The sequence below is a fragment of the Bombus flavifrons genome, chromosome 10, assembly GCF_040668555.2.
Source record: "Bombus flavifrons isolate JBK064 chromosome 10, iyBomFlav1_principal, whole genome shotgun sequence".
NCBI classification, from domain to species: Eukaryota; Metazoa; Arthropoda; class Insecta; order Hymenoptera; family Apidae; genus Bombus; species Bombus flavifrons.
In genome coordinates, this window is record NC_138451.1 from 4,373,969 (window position 1) to 4,391,223 (window position 17,255).

Sequence of the window (17,255 nt, forward strand, 5' to 3'; positions counted from 1 at the left end):
ATGAAACATTCTTCAATGTTGGCTATGACTAAATGAAACAGAAATTATTTTATGAATTTTATTTAATATACGCCTTTATAAAAAAAATAGGTATATTTAATTATTTTTAATATTTTTGTTGTATACATTATATATCTTAACAAATATTTAATAAGATTTATATATATATATATATATATATATATATATATAAATGTGATTTACGATAAGTAATCGATAAGAATGATCACATTTAAATATGTATTTTCAAACTTGTCAGAAAAATTGAACGAACAATTGGCAAACCTGTTTGTGACTAGTAACAAGTAATTTTATTTTGCTAAGCTGTCAATAACTCTCTCCAAAACTCACCAGAGAATAGGTGTGCAACTGTGGGGTTACAGTTGTGAATTTCCAAAGTTCTTACATAAAATAGTACGATTTTTTAGATAACTATGGAACCGTATGATGTGATAATTAATCAACCCGTAGTTATCGATAATGTAAGCAATATATCAAAATATCTAAGTCTTTAAATAATTTTACGTTCTTTAAATCAGTGTGTCAAATTCAATTCTACCATAATGTCGGCTCCTAAGCAACGCTCAAAATTTTTCTCTTTTTCTTTAAAACTATGAATATTGTGATATATTATGCGATCTTCTTACATTTTTTCGTGTCATTTCTGTTATTAATATTTTATTATATAAATAGATTATATCTAATAAAACTAGTGTCCTAATAGAAATACAATAATTTTTGTAGTTTAAAATCGATAATGATATTCAATGATAATGTTATAATGATCTTTTTATTTCCTTTTTTAGGGTTCTGGTGTAATTAAAGCAGGATTTGCTGGCGATCAGATACCAAAATGCAGATTTCCAAATTAGTGAGTAAATCTTCTGCTACCACCTAATTAATATTCTTGACAGCTTTCTGTTTGCTTGGAGGTTATTGACAGGCGGTAGATTGTAAGATAATTTCAAGTATTTTGAGTTCTCAAGATTTATATTGTTCTATAGTTTTTTAGTTTGCCTAACGTTACTAACTGTGTTAATTATACAAGGTGTTTCAGAATATGTGGGCACAACTTCACTGGTGGATTTAACACTTCAGAATAAGAAAAAAAGCTCATATTAACATGGCTCGATATGATCTTGTTTCCATGATACAGCCATATTTGTATTATGTCAATTATTTACCTGGCTTTACAGAAATTGCACAAAATAACCACTTTTGGCATGAATACAAGCTTATAGATGTCTCAGCACAGCATTCAGCAAGGCCATACATTAAATGTTTATCTGCCATTTCTGTATTTGTATAATTTGCCATTATTGTCAATGTTATAAAATGTAGGCACTCAATAGACATACTGCTATTATGAATAATACGATTGAATTGATTTGGGAACATTAAAAGGGAATGTTTACATAATACAGAGTGTTGTAGAATATTTATAAGATCGTACATAATATATTGAATGTTATTTGTAAACAAATAAAGAACTTAGTTTATCAAAAGAATTTTTGGAAAACAGAAATTTGGCTGTAACTCAGAAACAGGGTCATATCAGGCATACGTTTATATGAACTGTTTTTGTTATTTTAATGTGTTGAATTCAATATGTGTTCATATAAGTGAAGTTATGTCCATGTGTTCTGAAATACCCTGCATATATAAATAATTTTTCGCAGTATTGGCAGACCCAAACATGTACGTGTTATGGCTGGTGCTTTAGAAGGAGATCTTTTTGTGGGCCCAATAGCAGAGGAACATCGTGGTCTTTTATCTCTTCGTTATCCAATGGAACATGGAGTTGTTACAGATTGGAATGACATGGAAAGAATTTGGTCTTATGTTTATAGTAAAGATCAATTAGCAACATTTAGTGAAGAACATCCAGTTTTGTTAACAGAAGCACCGCTTAATCCAAGAAAAAATAGGGAAAAAGCTGCAGAAATATTCTTTGATACGTTCAATGTTCCAGCTTTGTTTGTTTCAATGCAAGCTGTTCTTAGTCTGTAGGTATTCAATTTTAATAAACTGTATTTTTTGTACAATATCATTAAACGGTTAATAACATTCTCATTATTTAAATTCAATTTAAAGATATGCCACAGGGCGGACTACAGGAGTAGTTTTAGATGCTGGAGATGGTGTCACACATGCAGTACCTATTTATGAAGGTTTTGCTATGCCTCATAGTATTATGAGAGTTGATATAGCAGGACGTGATGTCACAAGGCACCTCCGGCTTCTTCTACGTAAAGAGGGTATTAATTTCAGAACTACAGCAGAATTTGAAATTGTTAGAACAATTAAAGAAAGAGCATGCTATCTTGCTAGTAACCCTCAAAAAGAAGAAACTATTGAAACAGAAAAATTCCAATATATATTGCCTGATGGAAGTTACTTAGAGGTAATAATATATGTTGTTTCTTTAAAATTAGTTGTTACTTATACAATTTATGTGTATATCAATATATTTTAAATTTATATGAAAAAGTTTATTATGTAATATATGCAGAATATGGTATTTATTTGCAATAGATTGGACCAGCACGGTTTAGAGCTCCTGAAGTGCTCTTTAGACCAGACTTAATTGGAGAAGAATGTGAAGGACTTCATGAAGTATTAACATATTCCATTCAGAAATCTGATTTAGATTTAAGAAAGGTATTATTCCAAAACATTGTCTTATCAGGAGGATCTACATTATTCCGTGTAAGTATAAAATTAATGAAATATTTTTCATGTATTAATATATACATATTAATACATATTAAATTAAATTTTATAAACATTAAATATGTGTATCTTGCATGTTAGGGATTTGGTGATAGATTACTATCTGAGATTCGTAAAATGGCACCGAAAGATATAAAAATTAGGGTATGTATAACGTGCAATAAACACTATTTGCAACTCGATATTCGTTTGTTAAGAATGTTTAAATTTTAATATAGATATCAGCTCCTCAAGAACGATTATATAGTACTTGGATTGGAGGTTCTATTTTAGCTTCTTTAGATACTTTCAAGAAGATGTGGGTTAGTAAAAGAGAATATGAAGAGGATGGTATTAGAGCAATTCATCGCAAAACATTTTGAACTTAATTTAGGAAGATTTACGATGTTATGTCAAATAATTTAAGTACAACACATAAATAATGGCACAGTCGGCACAAAAATCGACATGTACCGTATTTACCATGCTCTTTGAATGCTTTTAATACTGCAATTTTAAGAAACTGTTGCTTTAACTGTTCTTTTTTAATGAAAATATATTCCAAGGGATCATAAAATGTCGTATTTAACGAATTAAAAAGAAACGTAATGCAAAAACAGTGTAATATGATTTATTTTATACTTCGAAAGTTTATGTAAAACTTTTAATATGCAAATATTTATTTAGTCATAGTTTTAAAATAAAAGTTTTATTATATTTTTAAATGATATCTATTTATTAAGATTCCTTGGAAATGTACATAAAAATTTCCAATGCTAGATACATTTTAACTTTTCAAGATAAATTTACTTGTAAAAGTAAACACTGTATTACTTGTAGATTTGAATGAAAATCTCTTCTTTTATAAAAGTACCATCTTTCTAAGTTATTATATTTGTTTTTATAATATTTATAATTTTATTATTTTTAATACAATAAAAGAATAGACTATTCTATTAAAACATAAATGAAATGCTTTGGTTAACCAAATAATCGTTATAAAGAAGATAATGTAATTTCTATCTCTAGTAACAAGTTTGCAAAGTATTTGTAAATATGTATGCTTTGGTAAAATAAATCTATAAACTCTTTACAAATATGCTGATTATGTCAAATTTTATAATCAAGCGGTAACAATGGCAAATTCCACAATTTTATATGCAATAAAAAAGTTGCAATATATTAAAACCGCAAATATTAAAAATTTGAAAATATTTAATAGTAATTTTATTATAAAGGTACCAGAAATATTTATATTTGAGTTTGTATATTTTTCTAACGATAATAGAATTATTGAACGTCAGTTAGTTGTTTGAGATCGTATTATTTACTTCTTATTCACTTATGTATAAGAACATTTTTATAATTGTAATAATTATTTTCATGATTGTTGGATATTGTTATCATTTTCTGCATAATTTAACTTATTAATTAAGTTATTTTAAAAGCTATATTTTATTTATCATAAATTATAATTAATAATCAGTATTGTAAAATTAATATTGTAATATTTATATTGTTTACTTTAACAACTTAACTATAATTTATAATCAAATGTATAATTATATAATTTATAATAAAAAGATTAAATTAGTTATTATTAGCGCAAAAGGATTCTATCATTTAGATAAAGGAAGTACATTATTAAGTAAATATAATTCTATGTTAAATATTTATCCAATATATTATAGCATGAAATTTATGTAGTTATGTACTTATATATATTCGAATATGGCGACGTCCATAGTGACGCAACGTTTAGCAACATTGTATTTGCACAAATATTTTCAAATAATTCTAAGAAACAATCTAAAATAAATACTATCATATTATTTACCTAATTCTTAATAATTAGATTCTGCAAATCTGGATGAAACTAAGGAAAAGATGATTGCCGCCTCAGAACCGGTGGTAAGTCAAATGTCTTTTAGGTTATGATTTAATTAATAAACATATAATTAAATTGTGTAAGGTATTGTTTTCTATTAATATTGAACATTTTTTCAATCTAAACTGATATATTAATATATTGAAAAATTATAATTCTAACTCTATAACACAAAGGAATATATTCCTGGTGGAAGACAAATAATTTTACGACATCCTGAATCAGTGACTAATCAACAATTATTAAACAATCAAACAGTTGAAGGAGAAAGTATTTTGCTACAAAAATTTAGTGAAGTAAACATTTCAGATACATTGCCAGTAAGTATATATAATGGTTTTATTCGCATTAATGAATATTTAAAGTTTCTAATACATCAATTATATACATGTAGAAAGAATTTTGGATTGTGCGTGAAAATGATACGTGTGGTGAAGAAGAATTATATTGTTCAGGCAAAATAGCAATTCATTCAAAGGGCAATCAAACTGCAAAGATATTAGAAACAACATATACTTGTGAAACAGACATTAAACATGCACTATGGTGCAAATTTCATACTAATATACCTGATCATTTAGCAAGAGGAAAAGAGACAGATGAAGAAGATAATTCTGATAAAACGATAGAATGTATTTGTTTAATTGATTCATATACTCTTAAAGTATTTACCAATCTTGGAGAAGATTATGTATCTAGTTTACAGTTTCAGGTAATATTTTAATTAAATATGATATTTGATTAAAGACTTATAATTACATTATAGATTTTTTATCTTATAATTTAGGTATCTGCTGTGTGGTCAACAAGGTATGGAATTTTGTTGGAAAAAACACAAGTTCCCATATCAGAAACAAGGTATATTTTTTGATCTTTAAAATACTTGTATAATAACAGTTCAAAACGTGCATGAATAATATTATGATCAATGTTTGTAGATATACATCATTGGAAAGAAATAGATTACAACTACATAATGACACAAATTTGCCAGTGGTATTTTCTCTTACACATCCTTTAGATGAAATTTGTCCCGTACTTATTAAGCATGGTATTATTATAAATTTTACAAATTTTTCTATAATACTGTAGGTCAAAGAATATAATTAATATATGATTTGATTTACAGGAAACATATCATACATGTATGATTCAAATCAACAAATTGTATTTACTAGTTCTGAACCATCTTTGGCTGTGATATATGATACAAAGACTGGGTTACATTCTGTATATAAAATACGTAAAGCTTCAACAGAAGAGTGTCAAATGGTTTGTGGAAATAGTGATACTACTCCTAGTATGTTTAATCAATCTGCAAGTGCTTCACCTTTAAACATTGGGAGTAATCTTTCCTGTAATAAAAGTACAAATAAGGGACACTTAAGTATATTTGGTAAACACAATACAATCGTATAGAGAAATGGTTTAATTTGGAAAAATTAAAATTTTCATTTAAAATATACGTATCTGCGTTTTAGGGGTACCAAATCCGCAATTTAATATAGGATTAGGAATGTCAAATAGTCCATTTGGTTCTCGAACATCTTATACTACTACATGCTCAGGAGGTCCATCACCATCTCAACAACAACAGCAGCATTCAAGATCTCAGAGTCCAATGGCAACTATTTCACGTTGTCAATCTCCTACCCATTCTGCTTTCTCACCTTTACTCGGAGCACCTGCAAATTCGATCATTCATCATACAAGGTTGCATCAAACAGTAATGGCTTCTGTATTAAATCAGACACAAAATAGTCCTTTTGGTAGCTGTAGTAACATACAATTACAGGACGTTATTTCACCAAGTAAACCTTTATACCCAGAAATATGTCTTGATCATGTATGGACTGAGAATGTTGGAATTCCAAAGTATATATAATATTTTCATATAAATCTTGTAAATTTTTTTCATATTTTCTAGTGTGTTCAAACAGTAAAACATCAATATTTTTTTAAGGGATGTTATGTCCAGTCGAGCGTCAAAGGTTTTTTTGTCATCAGATTTCGTGGGGCAGAACTATTTATGTTACTTAGTTCCACATAGATCTCAACTTTCTTTAGTAAGGCTCGAGAAAACAAATAAACAACAACAAATTATTTTTGGCATGGTAACAAACATTGTAGCTAAGGGTGCTGTTAATATACCAGTCAGTACTTACTAACATTTCGTAATATAATATTTAGTTATTAGAATAAAAATATAAAATGTACCATTTTATATTTCAGAGTTTACATATAATAGCGATAATGGATCTATCAAATGCAGTGGTATTATATTCAGGAGTGACTTGTATTGGAAAATTACATGTAACAGGAATACTTCCAAATTTAACCGGATATAACTATTTTTTATCTAATATCAATCATAAATTAGGTTCTCCATTTCCACGACGAAGTTCGTTGATTTCACAAAACTGTGCTGCTTCTCACGATATTAAATTTGAAGAAGGATTACACTTGTTAAGTCCTGTAGGTGGTAACTGTGCAAGGCCACCTATTTTATTAGAGAATTCTTTGATAGAGAATAATTTTCTTGTTTTAAAAGAAGCTGTCGGAAATAAGATTACTTTAGAATACGGGAGTAAAAATTATTTTCGAATAACGTTACCAACATCTAGTACCTCTCCCTTGGGTAAGCATACATATGTTTATAATTATATTTGATTTAATAGCAAATTATTTTTTTTTACATTTTTTACAGTAACTAAATGTTTACAAACGTTAAGAAGTGTTTTACAAAAAGATTTAGCAATGCAATTATTGGTAAAATGGTATGGGGCACGAAATGCTCCTGGACCTCAAGATTTTTCATCAGAACAGGAATGGTATCTTTTTCTTGTAGTTTTATTTACATTATTAGGATATGAAGTAGAAAAGTTACAATTAATTCAGAAGAATGAAAAAGATCAACTCAATGAACGCAATAGTCCTATAGTAGTATCAAAGAAACAAAAAACAAATAATTCTGGTTCAAATGATGATTGGAAATACATGACGAATTTTATGAAAAATGGAAGTTCTAAAATTTTTATTTCAAATATACTTGGCCTACAAAAAACGTCTAATATAATTCAAACATCAGTGCCACGTATTATAGAATCAAACAATACAGGAAAAATAAATACGCAGTCTATTTTATTTCCGTATTTTCCGCTCGTCCTTCTTTCTTTACATCTTTTATATGAAGAATTGAAGCTGAATTGTGTAATGTCAGAAAGTTTACATCTGCTTGCACAATTATTGTACCAATTAAGCTTGGATTTAAAATTCGATGTATATGCTCATCATTATTTTCTTGATTTTCAATCTGTCTATTACTTAAAAAATGCAGTGTCTCAAATGAAAGAAGCAGATTTGCAGAAGATTACTATGCCGAATTATATTCCATTAAAACCACCAAACATATTTGAAACGTTAAATAATTTGTTAAATGGAATGGAAGTGACGCCATTCCCTTATTTAAGTCAAGTAAATTTAAAGACGAAAAATATAATTTATTTAATAGCACTCATAGCAAATGAAAATAAACCTATTGTGCTAGAAATCGATAGATTTATAAAGCATATAATACCAGTTGGAAGTCGTATAGATTTTCAAGAAAGCGGAAATAAATTCGAAAAAGAAATATGTAAAAATATTGAATGTTCTGCGATAGATAGAATAGTATTACTATATCATGAATTAGGTAAGTTTTTAATACTTCAAATATCACTAATTTTAATCATGAATTAAAAGTTGAAATATTCTATTCTCAGGCATGAACAAAAAAGATCTTGAAACATTACCTCCTGGTGTATCATTGCTGTTAAAAGATATAATGTACAGGTGTAGAGAACGTCCTCCATCAAATTGGCCAATGCAAGCGTACGAATTAGTTGATCGACAAGATTTATCTGCATTGGGCGAACATTTAAAATCATCTGTATCAAATCACTTAGAAAATGAAGGAAAAAATTATTCGATTAAAGATCCTGAACAAGATGATGGGATGGAATTTGATGATGCTGTATGTTTAGATAATATTTATAAATACGAAATGTATTCGGGAGGTATTACTTGTTACACATATTAATTATAATGTTATATAGGTATTAAAGTTGAGATTTAACAAAGATCATAGAATAGCAGAAGTTCGAAAACTTCTAAATTCGTCAAAACCGGTAAGGATAGCGATAGTTCAGAGGCCAGATGTAAGTGACCATGAATTTATAGAAGAACAGGAGAAACATTTACATGCACTATGCACAAGAACGATGGCACTTCCAGTAGCTAGAGGCATGTTTACACTCAGGACTTCAACTCCTATTATTACAGAGCAGTTACCAATTCCTCGACTTTGCTTGACTGGTACGAACCAACAATAGCATTCGTATTTCTAGAAATTTTTGACAATCGTAAAATGTCCTTATATGTATAGGAAAAGCACCTCCTCGTGGAACAACTGTAGAACTAGCTCACATAGATGTCCCACCAAATATGAATTTATGGCCATTATTTCATAATGGTGTAGCTGCAGGTCTACGTATTCATCCAGATGCATCTAATATTGATTCTACATGGATAGTATATAATAAACAACAACAAGGCGAATTTGGTATTGAACATTCGGGATTCTTAATGGCACTTGGTCTAAATGGTCATTTGAAGAATTTAGCACCTTATAGCATGTATGAGTACTTAGTTGAATGTCATGAGGCTACCAATGTTGGACTTCTATTAGGATTGTCAGCAACTCACCGTGGTACAATGAATGTTTCTATGACTAAATTATTATCTCTTCATGTGGAAACTCTGTTACCTCCGACAAGTATTGAATTAAACGTTCCACAGAATGTTCAGGTTGCTGCATTGATGGGAGTTGGTTTAGTGTACCAAGGAACTGCTCATAGGCATATTTCACATGCTTTATTATCAGAGATTGGTAACTATTCAATATAAAATTATAACATGTAGTTGTATATGACTTTACCAAATTAATTAAATTATTTAAAGGCAGACCTCCAGGACCTGAAATGAAAAACTGTATAGATCGAGAATCTTATTCTTTAGCAGCAGGTCTTGCATTAGGTTTGGTAGTATTAGGATGTGGAGGTGGGCCAGATTTAGCTAATATACCAGACACTTTACATTATTATATGGTTGGAGGACATGTTAGACCTTTTACAGGAGCACAAAAAGACAAATATAAATCACCTAGGTAAACATTTTGTATTTAATTTTGTAAAACATTTTATATTTTTCTTTTTTCTTATAATTTCAGTTATCAAATACGAGAAGGTGATTCCATAAATATTGATGTGACAAGTCCTGGAGCAACTATAGCTCTAGGTCTTATGTATTTCGATACAGGAAATAAAGCAGTAGCAGAGTGGATGCAAGCGCCTGATACTCAATATTTATTAGATTTTGTACGACCTGATTTCTTACTATTAAGAATATTAGCAAAATCACTTATTCTTTGGAATGAAATTGAACCAACCAAATCCTGGGTTTCTAGTCACGTTCCTAACATTGTTTATAAATACAGATTACAAAAACCAACTTCTGAAATAGGGCAGAATGTAGATTTGGAAACCATGAAGTTAGTATATAGAATATACTTGTATTTAATAAGATTAACGTAATATCTTCCTTATACTAATTAATGTTAATTAAAATACAGCCAAGCTTACTGCAATATAATTGCGGGTGCCTGTATGGCTTTGGGTTTAAAATTTGCAGGGACTGCCAATAGAAATGCTTTTAAAACTTTATATAATTATGCCCAGATGTTTACGGCATTATCACATAAAACTATTGCCGAACTAGCAGGAAAATCAACCATTGAAACTTGTTTAAATGTTACCTTACTTTCTGCTGCTGTTGTAATGGCGGGAACAGGGAACTTAGAGGTAAATTTAAGACGTGAATTATTAGTCATTAATGAATTATGTAATGTTTTTGTATTTGTTAACTTATTTATATTAAATTGCATAGATTATGAGAATATGTCGACACATAAGAACTCGTGTGGGCCCTGCGAGTAACGTTGTTACATATGGATCTCATTTAGCAACACATATGGCTCTTGGTCTACTTTTTCTTGGAGGAGGGAAATATACTCTTTCTAATAGTCCTAGTGCAATAGCTGCTCTTATAATTTCCCTTTTTCCAAAATTTCCAACACATAGTAATGATAACAGGTTAATAATAGCATAATAGCTTATTTATAAAAATTGACTTCTTACGTTAATAATTATTCTTACTAATTATTAGGTATCATTTACAAGCTCTACGACATTTATATGTATTGGCTGCTGAACCACGTGTAATTTTACCTAGAGATATTGATAGTGGTCAGTACTGCTATGCAACAGTGCATTTAACATTCGAATCTGAAAAAGATGGCGATGGACAAGATTTAATACTTCAAGCACCATGCTTACTGCCACAACTGTGTACTATTAAAAAAATTGAACTAAAAGACGACCGATATTGGGAAATCATTTTTGTAAAAGATCATAACTGGCAACAACTTGAGAATATGCTCAAAAAGTGTGAAACGTTAGATGTTAAACAGAGAGCTGGTTGTTTACCATATATAGAAGATCCTCATGTAATTATCTTTTGGTCCTTCATATTAAATTAAAAGTATTACTATTACTTTATTATTTATTGTAATCCTTGCTTCTCAACTTAGGATGGCTTCTGGATTACATCATATAGTATATAAATATAAGTATATAAATATATTAACATTTAATATTATTTTTTTTCTAAATATGTTTCAGGGTTTTAGAAGTTTAATTGCTCAAACTTTAACAACAGAAAATGTTATCGCGTGGGCTGCTCGTCCTGAATGTGTAACTTCTTTTACAAATGATAAAACTATTTTAAATATAGTAAAATGTTTTTTGCAATGGCCCAAACAAAATAAAACTAAAACTGAGATTAGCTTCAAGATGCAATCTTGTGGTAGTTTAGCTAAAAATAGTTCTGGGTACCTATCACAAAGCTTGAGCAACACATCTGAAAAAATAAGTGGTAGTTGGAATGAGCAATCAGATTCTTCTAATGAAAAAATGGAAATTGTAGAAACGTTATCTTGTTCAAAAGATGCAAATTCTTTCTGTAAATATGACGGACAACATTCCGAAATGACAGAGTTCGAAAAACAGTTTTTACACACATTTGCTATAATTGTGTATGAATGTGTAATAAAAGATAAAGTGAGTCTCCTTCCTTTATGGGTGAATTTAATAAAAAGTATGGAAATTATAGAAAAAGAACCAAACAGCTTCTCCATATGGCAAATAAAACTCGTTTCATCTCAAATGTTAAAAAAGTCCTATATAGAAAGCAAAAATCCTGTGCTTGGTACAGAAAGTATACTTGCAATTAAACAAAACATTTCATATATTATGGATAGCTGGGAACGTGGTAAGTACTATATGTTTTTAATATTAAATGTATATTTTTTCAGTATTTAACAATTTTTTTGTAGAATTAACACCTCATATAAAGTCTTATTTAACAAGTGGAAACATTGAGGAAAATATACCATTATTGCAAAGAATGTGCACATATTTCGTATTTTATGACATTCCATATAAAATGGATTACCAGACAATCTGTAAGTTTACCTGTTTACTGATATATTTCTATGCTGATTTATATTTGTTATATTTGTTATGATTTATATTGTTATTAACCTCAATATATTTTTAGTGGCATCATTATTAAACACAGAAATAAAATCTAAAATACCTAATGTAACATGGTACAAATTATATAAGATATTAAAATCCAGCTAATTGTGTTACTGTGAATAATTGATACAAGTTTTGTATAAAATATTTGGAAAAAAATTGATCATTAAATTAACTTATGTTTATAATTCATTATATATATATTGAAAAGATATACGGAGATTGTAGACTGATAATTTTTATAACCTGTTATACGTGAACTAAATTTTGTTGCATATGTAATTCTTTCTCATGTATCATAAAGTGCATAAAAATATATACAATCCAAATTCGTATAAACAAAGTGTTAATAAGATAACGATATAATTAACAGAAAATTAATTTATTATTCTATCTATTGTAATAAATATTATTTACAATATTAAACAATTCAAAATATAGCTTGACAGTTTTTTATATGTGTATATGTATATATGTAATTTGTAAATAATTCTAATATTCTTTTAATTATGGCCTGGAGAAACTATTGAACAGACATTAGATTGAAAAGAAAACTTATACAATTAAAGAAAATATTCTGTTTTAACATCTATAAATATATATATATATTCAACGATTTGTGTAAGTTGGAAGCATGTGCTGTTTGGTACTTAAGTTGTATCAGTCAATCAATATTCAGTTATACAATCTTTTAGGTGAATTTTTTTAAGGTAAACATTGGAGTTCTTGGTAATAATAATTTAATATCTCTTGTCATTTGAAATTTATAATAGTTTCAATTTACCTGAATAATGAACTACGTCTTCTATAAAATTGTTCTTCATGTATAATAGGAGTACCAGTTATGCCATATATCATGTTATCAACTATTTCACCAATAAAAGTATAACAATATAAACAACCAACTAAAATACCCCCAAGATGTCCTATAAATGAAGATTGTGGAACTAACAGATGAATTAAAATTAGTTCAACCCAAACAGCAATTTTACTGGAAACTCTAAATCCTCCAACATCCTGAATTCTATCATACTCTTCACACACTACAATTACTTTTAATGCAAATAAAATAGCAGAGAAACCAATAGCACATTGTGTATAATATCCATAATCCCCTGTTAACTGCATTAAAGCATAGCCTAATCCTGCATACATAGTACTGCATCCAAACGAAAGAATAGCTAATAGCATGACAAAATTTATTGTTCCATACATAGGTTCTAAATATGAACCTTTCAAGATCAAAGATACCATATTATAATACAAGTGCATATCTGAACCATGTTCAAAATTTGATATTAAGAAAGAATTCCAATCATGGTATTTAAATACTTTTATCGCTGATATGCATACTTCCTCTGCATTCCATGGAACTTTTATCAAACCAACATATAGTAAAACCTGTAAAATGATTACTTTTTTGTATAAAATAATAATTACTTTGATTTATCAACTTCATTCATGTAAAGATTACATTATTATTTATTCACCTGTGCGATAATTGTAATTAAAGTAGCTGGTGGAATTTTATCAATACCATAGTTTAGAGCTTGCATACATAGCAAATAAATGCCGTATTGTAAACCCTGTTGTCTCCTTTGAATAGGTCTCATGACGTATTAATTTACGAATATAAAATGTTCTTTCGTTTATAACTTGGATCATAAAGCTCAAAACAATTTGTTGTTTTTTATATAGGTTATGTTTCACATAGGTTACAACACATAAAAGCAAAATGGATAAAAATTTTACCGTATAAAATATTTCTACTGTATCACGTAACATTTATGCTTCATAATTACCAATTATAATTTGTTGTTATCACTATAGTGCAATGATTTTATTAAAATCAAATACTGCACTTTGACAAACGTTTACTACGTTAGGCCGTCAAAAAATTTAGCTTATTCAACATTATTCAGCACCAACTGGAAAAATTTGTAAATTTCACGAATAAATAGATTGTGAAGATAAGAGGTCAAATCAAGAAGCTTTCTTGTTTTTTCTAATTGTGAACTTTACATCAGTTGTATGATCTTTATAATGAACTTTCTGGTTTTGAATTAACAACAGCTCTTTGCAATCAGAATTCTGTGAATCATAATTATTCCAAACTTCGTTGAAGGAGAGGTTTCAATTCGAATCCAACGTGTAAAATATATCATTTACAGTGCCATAAGCATCGGCAATTTTCCTATTCATTTCTGCTTGTATCTCGTATTACATTACATGCTTTCCTCTAACATGTTGTTTTATTTACATATAAATTTACAATAGCATGCATAAATATGATGATTCAACCTTCCAAATTATATTATCTCAACATCCGTTTAAAATTACTTTTGATGAAAAAATTATGGAACATCAGCATACTTTTCTCAATTTTGTAAAATTTGTTTAAAAGGCTTTTATTTATAAAATAAATATACAAATTACATGAAACTTTGCTATTAATTTCCGTGTATTAAGTTATAAAATCAATAAATAGCAAAAAATTTGTTTTCGCATATTACAAACTGCATAATATATATGCCTAATGCATACATACATATATATATATATATATAAAAACACGTGAACGTAATATATATGTATATATGTGTGTGTATATATATATTTATATATATATAGCTGGTCAGCCGCTTTTTTTACAAATTAGTATCTAAATAAGTACTAAGATAAGTATGGTTAATAAATAGGTTGTAAATAAGATTAATAAAGAATGGTTTAGATCTCAATCAGCTTGAAAAACCAGGATTTGTGTGTTCTATGATGCATCTACGGCAATAACGTTTTACTGCTCGGTATCCAACCCATGTAACTCTCGGGCATTCGCCAATATTGAGCTGCCTCAATCCTCGTACGTAATACGCTAATGCTTCTAATCCAGCATCTGTGACTCGCTCACAACCACATAAGGATAATTTTTTCAAATTTGGACATCCAGTAGAAAGGGCTTCAAGAGTTGCATCACCAATATCACATTTCCCTATATCAAGCGCTCTTAAACGCGGACATCCACGTGCCAAAGCTAACGTAGCACTATCACTAAGTGCTTCACAGCCACGGGCATTTAAATACCTCAATTTGTAACAGTGTCTAGCAACAACCAACAGACCAGCGTCTGACACGCGATCACATTTTCCCACTGAAAAGTAACGTAAAGATGGACCGAGTCGTGCTGCCAATTCGCGTACTCCATAATCTGTGATTTTTACGCAATCAGAGACAGATAATTGACGCAAATTGCAACAATAGGAAGCAATCGCTATAAGACTGGCATCAGTTATACGCACACATCGTCGTAAATATAAACAAACAAGATGTGGCATGCGAGACAGTGTCAATACCAAGCCAGAATCTTCCATACCATGACAATCACTGAGATCTAATGATTGTAACTGTAACGTTGTTATTCGACTACACGCTCTTGTTACGCTGACACATCCTGTTAAGTCCAATTCCTTTAGATGTATGCAATTATCTAAGATAGCTGTCACATTTGTGTCTGTAACACGTTGGGAATGTCGTAAAACTAATGAAGTTAAACTTAAAAATGATAATTGGGCAAAAATCCCAGCTAAGCCAACAGCACCTTCGAGCATCAGACGACGGATATAAGTGTGGCATCCTCGTCTGGTTAAGGCATTCAAAGCAGCTGTTGCATTTTGGGGATAACGTATTTCTACTTCTTTCCAAAGAGATGGATGCCATGCTATTTCCCAAAGACGCCTGCAAGTTTGAGCAACAGAGCATAGATCTCTGGTACCAAGCCAACTAAATATCTTTAATAATAAAGTATCATCCAGTTGACACAAATCCACGACATAAATGCACTTCTGTTGTAATAAAATTTGTTGTCTAATTGGAACTGATATAACTGCTGATGAAGACGTAGAACGGCAAACATTGTTATCTAATGTATGATATCCTAGGTCAATTGCATCTGATGTTGGTCTATATAGACCAACCTTTTGGGATGAATATGGAGTTTCTCTTTCAGAGCTGTCCTTTTCCCCAAAGGATGGAAGGAGAAGTGGACATGATCCATCCATTCCATGCTCTATTCTGAATTAAAAGAAATAAAAACGTATCTTCAAACTGTATAGAGATCAAAGAAGTTAATTAAAATTATATCATAATTTCTTTATGTTTTGTTATTTTAATATTATTCTTGAATCTATATTCTATATATATTTTAATAATATTTACACTTCTAAATAAGACTTCAGAAAAAATACATTGGTAAAAAATGAAAATAAGTTTTAGAAATTAAAAAAAATAGCTTTATATATAGCATTGGGACTTAAATTTCGCGGGTATATCGATAGCTAATTAATTAGCTTATTAAGTAAATTAAATATCATAATTTAGGGCTGAGCAAATTTAAAAAAATATTTACTTACTATTGTGCGACAAATAGAAAAATTAGCAACAATACGTAACATTGCGGAACAATATCGATCTATTTGGCACTGCCTCCATTTTGATCTTATATTCCAATTCTTGAACCAGCTGGAGATCGTAGCTATTTCATATAATAAAATTACAACATATTAATATTTTTTGAAATAGTAATTAATACCTGAACTTTAAAATTACTTAATTACATACTCAGAATTACAAATCGCAGCTAAAATGTTAATTTCAAAATATGCTTATTTATAAGGCCCCAATATTGTCGATAAATCCCCACTTTTTAAATAGACCTTCTTAGGGTTATTTTCATCAATCAATTTTATGATATTAAACATTTTTTTATACAGTGCAAATTCAATATAAATTTTTATTATTTGCAGTTTATAATAATTTGTACTTTCCTTTACATTTCTATACTTTACTTCTTTTAAATAAATCACGATATAAAATAAAGTAAGAATGTACAAAATATGTACCATTGTAAATGTGAAACTGTACCATTAAGTTAATTTCTTATAATTGTATATGAAATGTATATTACA

General features: G+C 29.0%; 4 protein-coding genes across 5 annotated transcripts; 2 read left to right on the forward strand and 2 right to left on the reverse strand.

Moving 5' to 3' along the window:
- The first annotated feature begins 340 nt into the window (after nucleotides 1–340).
- On the forward strand, nucleotides 341–3,329 carry Arp1 (Actin-related protein 1). Its single transcript, XM_069122715.1, has 7 exons — nucleotides 341–482; nucleotides 807–871; nucleotides 1,680–2,006; nucleotides 2,095–2,404; nucleotides 2,536–2,709; nucleotides 2,815–2,877; nucleotides 2,952–3,329. Exons 1-7 carry the CDS (start codon nucleotides 435–437, stop codon nucleotides 3,093–3,095), a joined length of 1,131 nt encoding a protein of 376 aa, XP_068978816.1. The 5' UTR covers nucleotides 341–434; the 3' UTR covers nucleotides 3,096–3,329.
- Nucleotides 3,330–4,415: 1,086 nt separating this feature from the next.
- Nucleotides 4,416–13,177, forward strand: shtd (anaphase promoting complex subunit 1). The gene is made up of 21 exons (XM_069122712.1): nucleotides 4,416–4,623; nucleotides 4,777–4,920; nucleotides 4,995–5,312; nucleotides 5,388–5,458; nucleotides 5,539–5,651; nucleotides 5,730–5,996; nucleotides 6,082–6,475; nucleotides 6,564–6,753; nucleotides 6,833–7,238; nucleotides 7,308–8,291; nucleotides 8,362–8,612; nucleotides 8,695–8,953; nucleotides 9,024–9,527; nucleotides 9,599–9,803; nucleotides 9,867–10,187; nucleotides 10,269–10,497; nucleotides 10,583–10,788; nucleotides 10,862–11,201; nucleotides 11,377–12,025; nucleotides 12,090–12,218; nucleotides 12,314–13,177. Exons 1-21 carry the CDS (start codon nucleotides 4,600–4,602, stop codon nucleotides 12,397–12,399), a joined length of 6,090 nt encoding a protein of 2,029 aa, XP_068978813.1. The 5' UTR covers nucleotides 4,416–4,599; the 3' UTR covers nucleotides 12,400–13,177.
- Nucleotides 12,661–14,597, reverse strand: LOC138184592 (rhomboid-related protein 4). The gene is made up of 2 exons (XM_069122716.1): nucleotides 13,785–14,597; nucleotides 12,661–13,695 (listed from the first exon to the last, which is right to left on the reverse strand). The coding sequence occupies exons 1-2, from the start codon at nucleotides 13,905–13,907 to the stop codon at nucleotides 13,075–13,077; spliced, it is 744 nt and encodes a 247-aa protein (XP_068978817.1). The 5' UTR covers nucleotides 13,908–14,597; the 3' UTR covers nucleotides 12,661–13,074.
- A 113-nt stretch (nucleotides 14,598–14,710) lies between these two features.
- Fbxl7 (F-box and leucine-rich repeat protein 7) lies at nucleotides 14,711–17,026 on the reverse strand. 2 transcript variants are annotated; one of them, XM_069122714.1, is made up of 4 exons: nucleotides 16,909–17,026; nucleotides 16,701–16,822; nucleotides 15,890–16,362; nucleotides 14,711–15,802 (listed from the first exon to the last, which is right to left on the reverse strand). In XM_069122714.1, exons 3-4 carry the CDS (start codon nucleotides 16,347–16,349, stop codon nucleotides 15,033–15,035), a joined length of 1,230 nt encoding a protein of 409 aa, XP_068978815.1. In that variant the 5' UTR covers nucleotides 16,350–16,362; nucleotides 16,701–16,822; nucleotides 16,909–17,026; the 3' UTR covers nucleotides 14,711–15,032. The 2 variants fall into 2 exon arrangements, with proteins under 2 accessions (XP_068978815.1, XP_068978814.1); XM_069122713.1 differs by having other exon boundaries at nucleotides 14,713–16,362.
- Nucleotides 17,027–17,255: the final 229 nt, after the last annotated feature.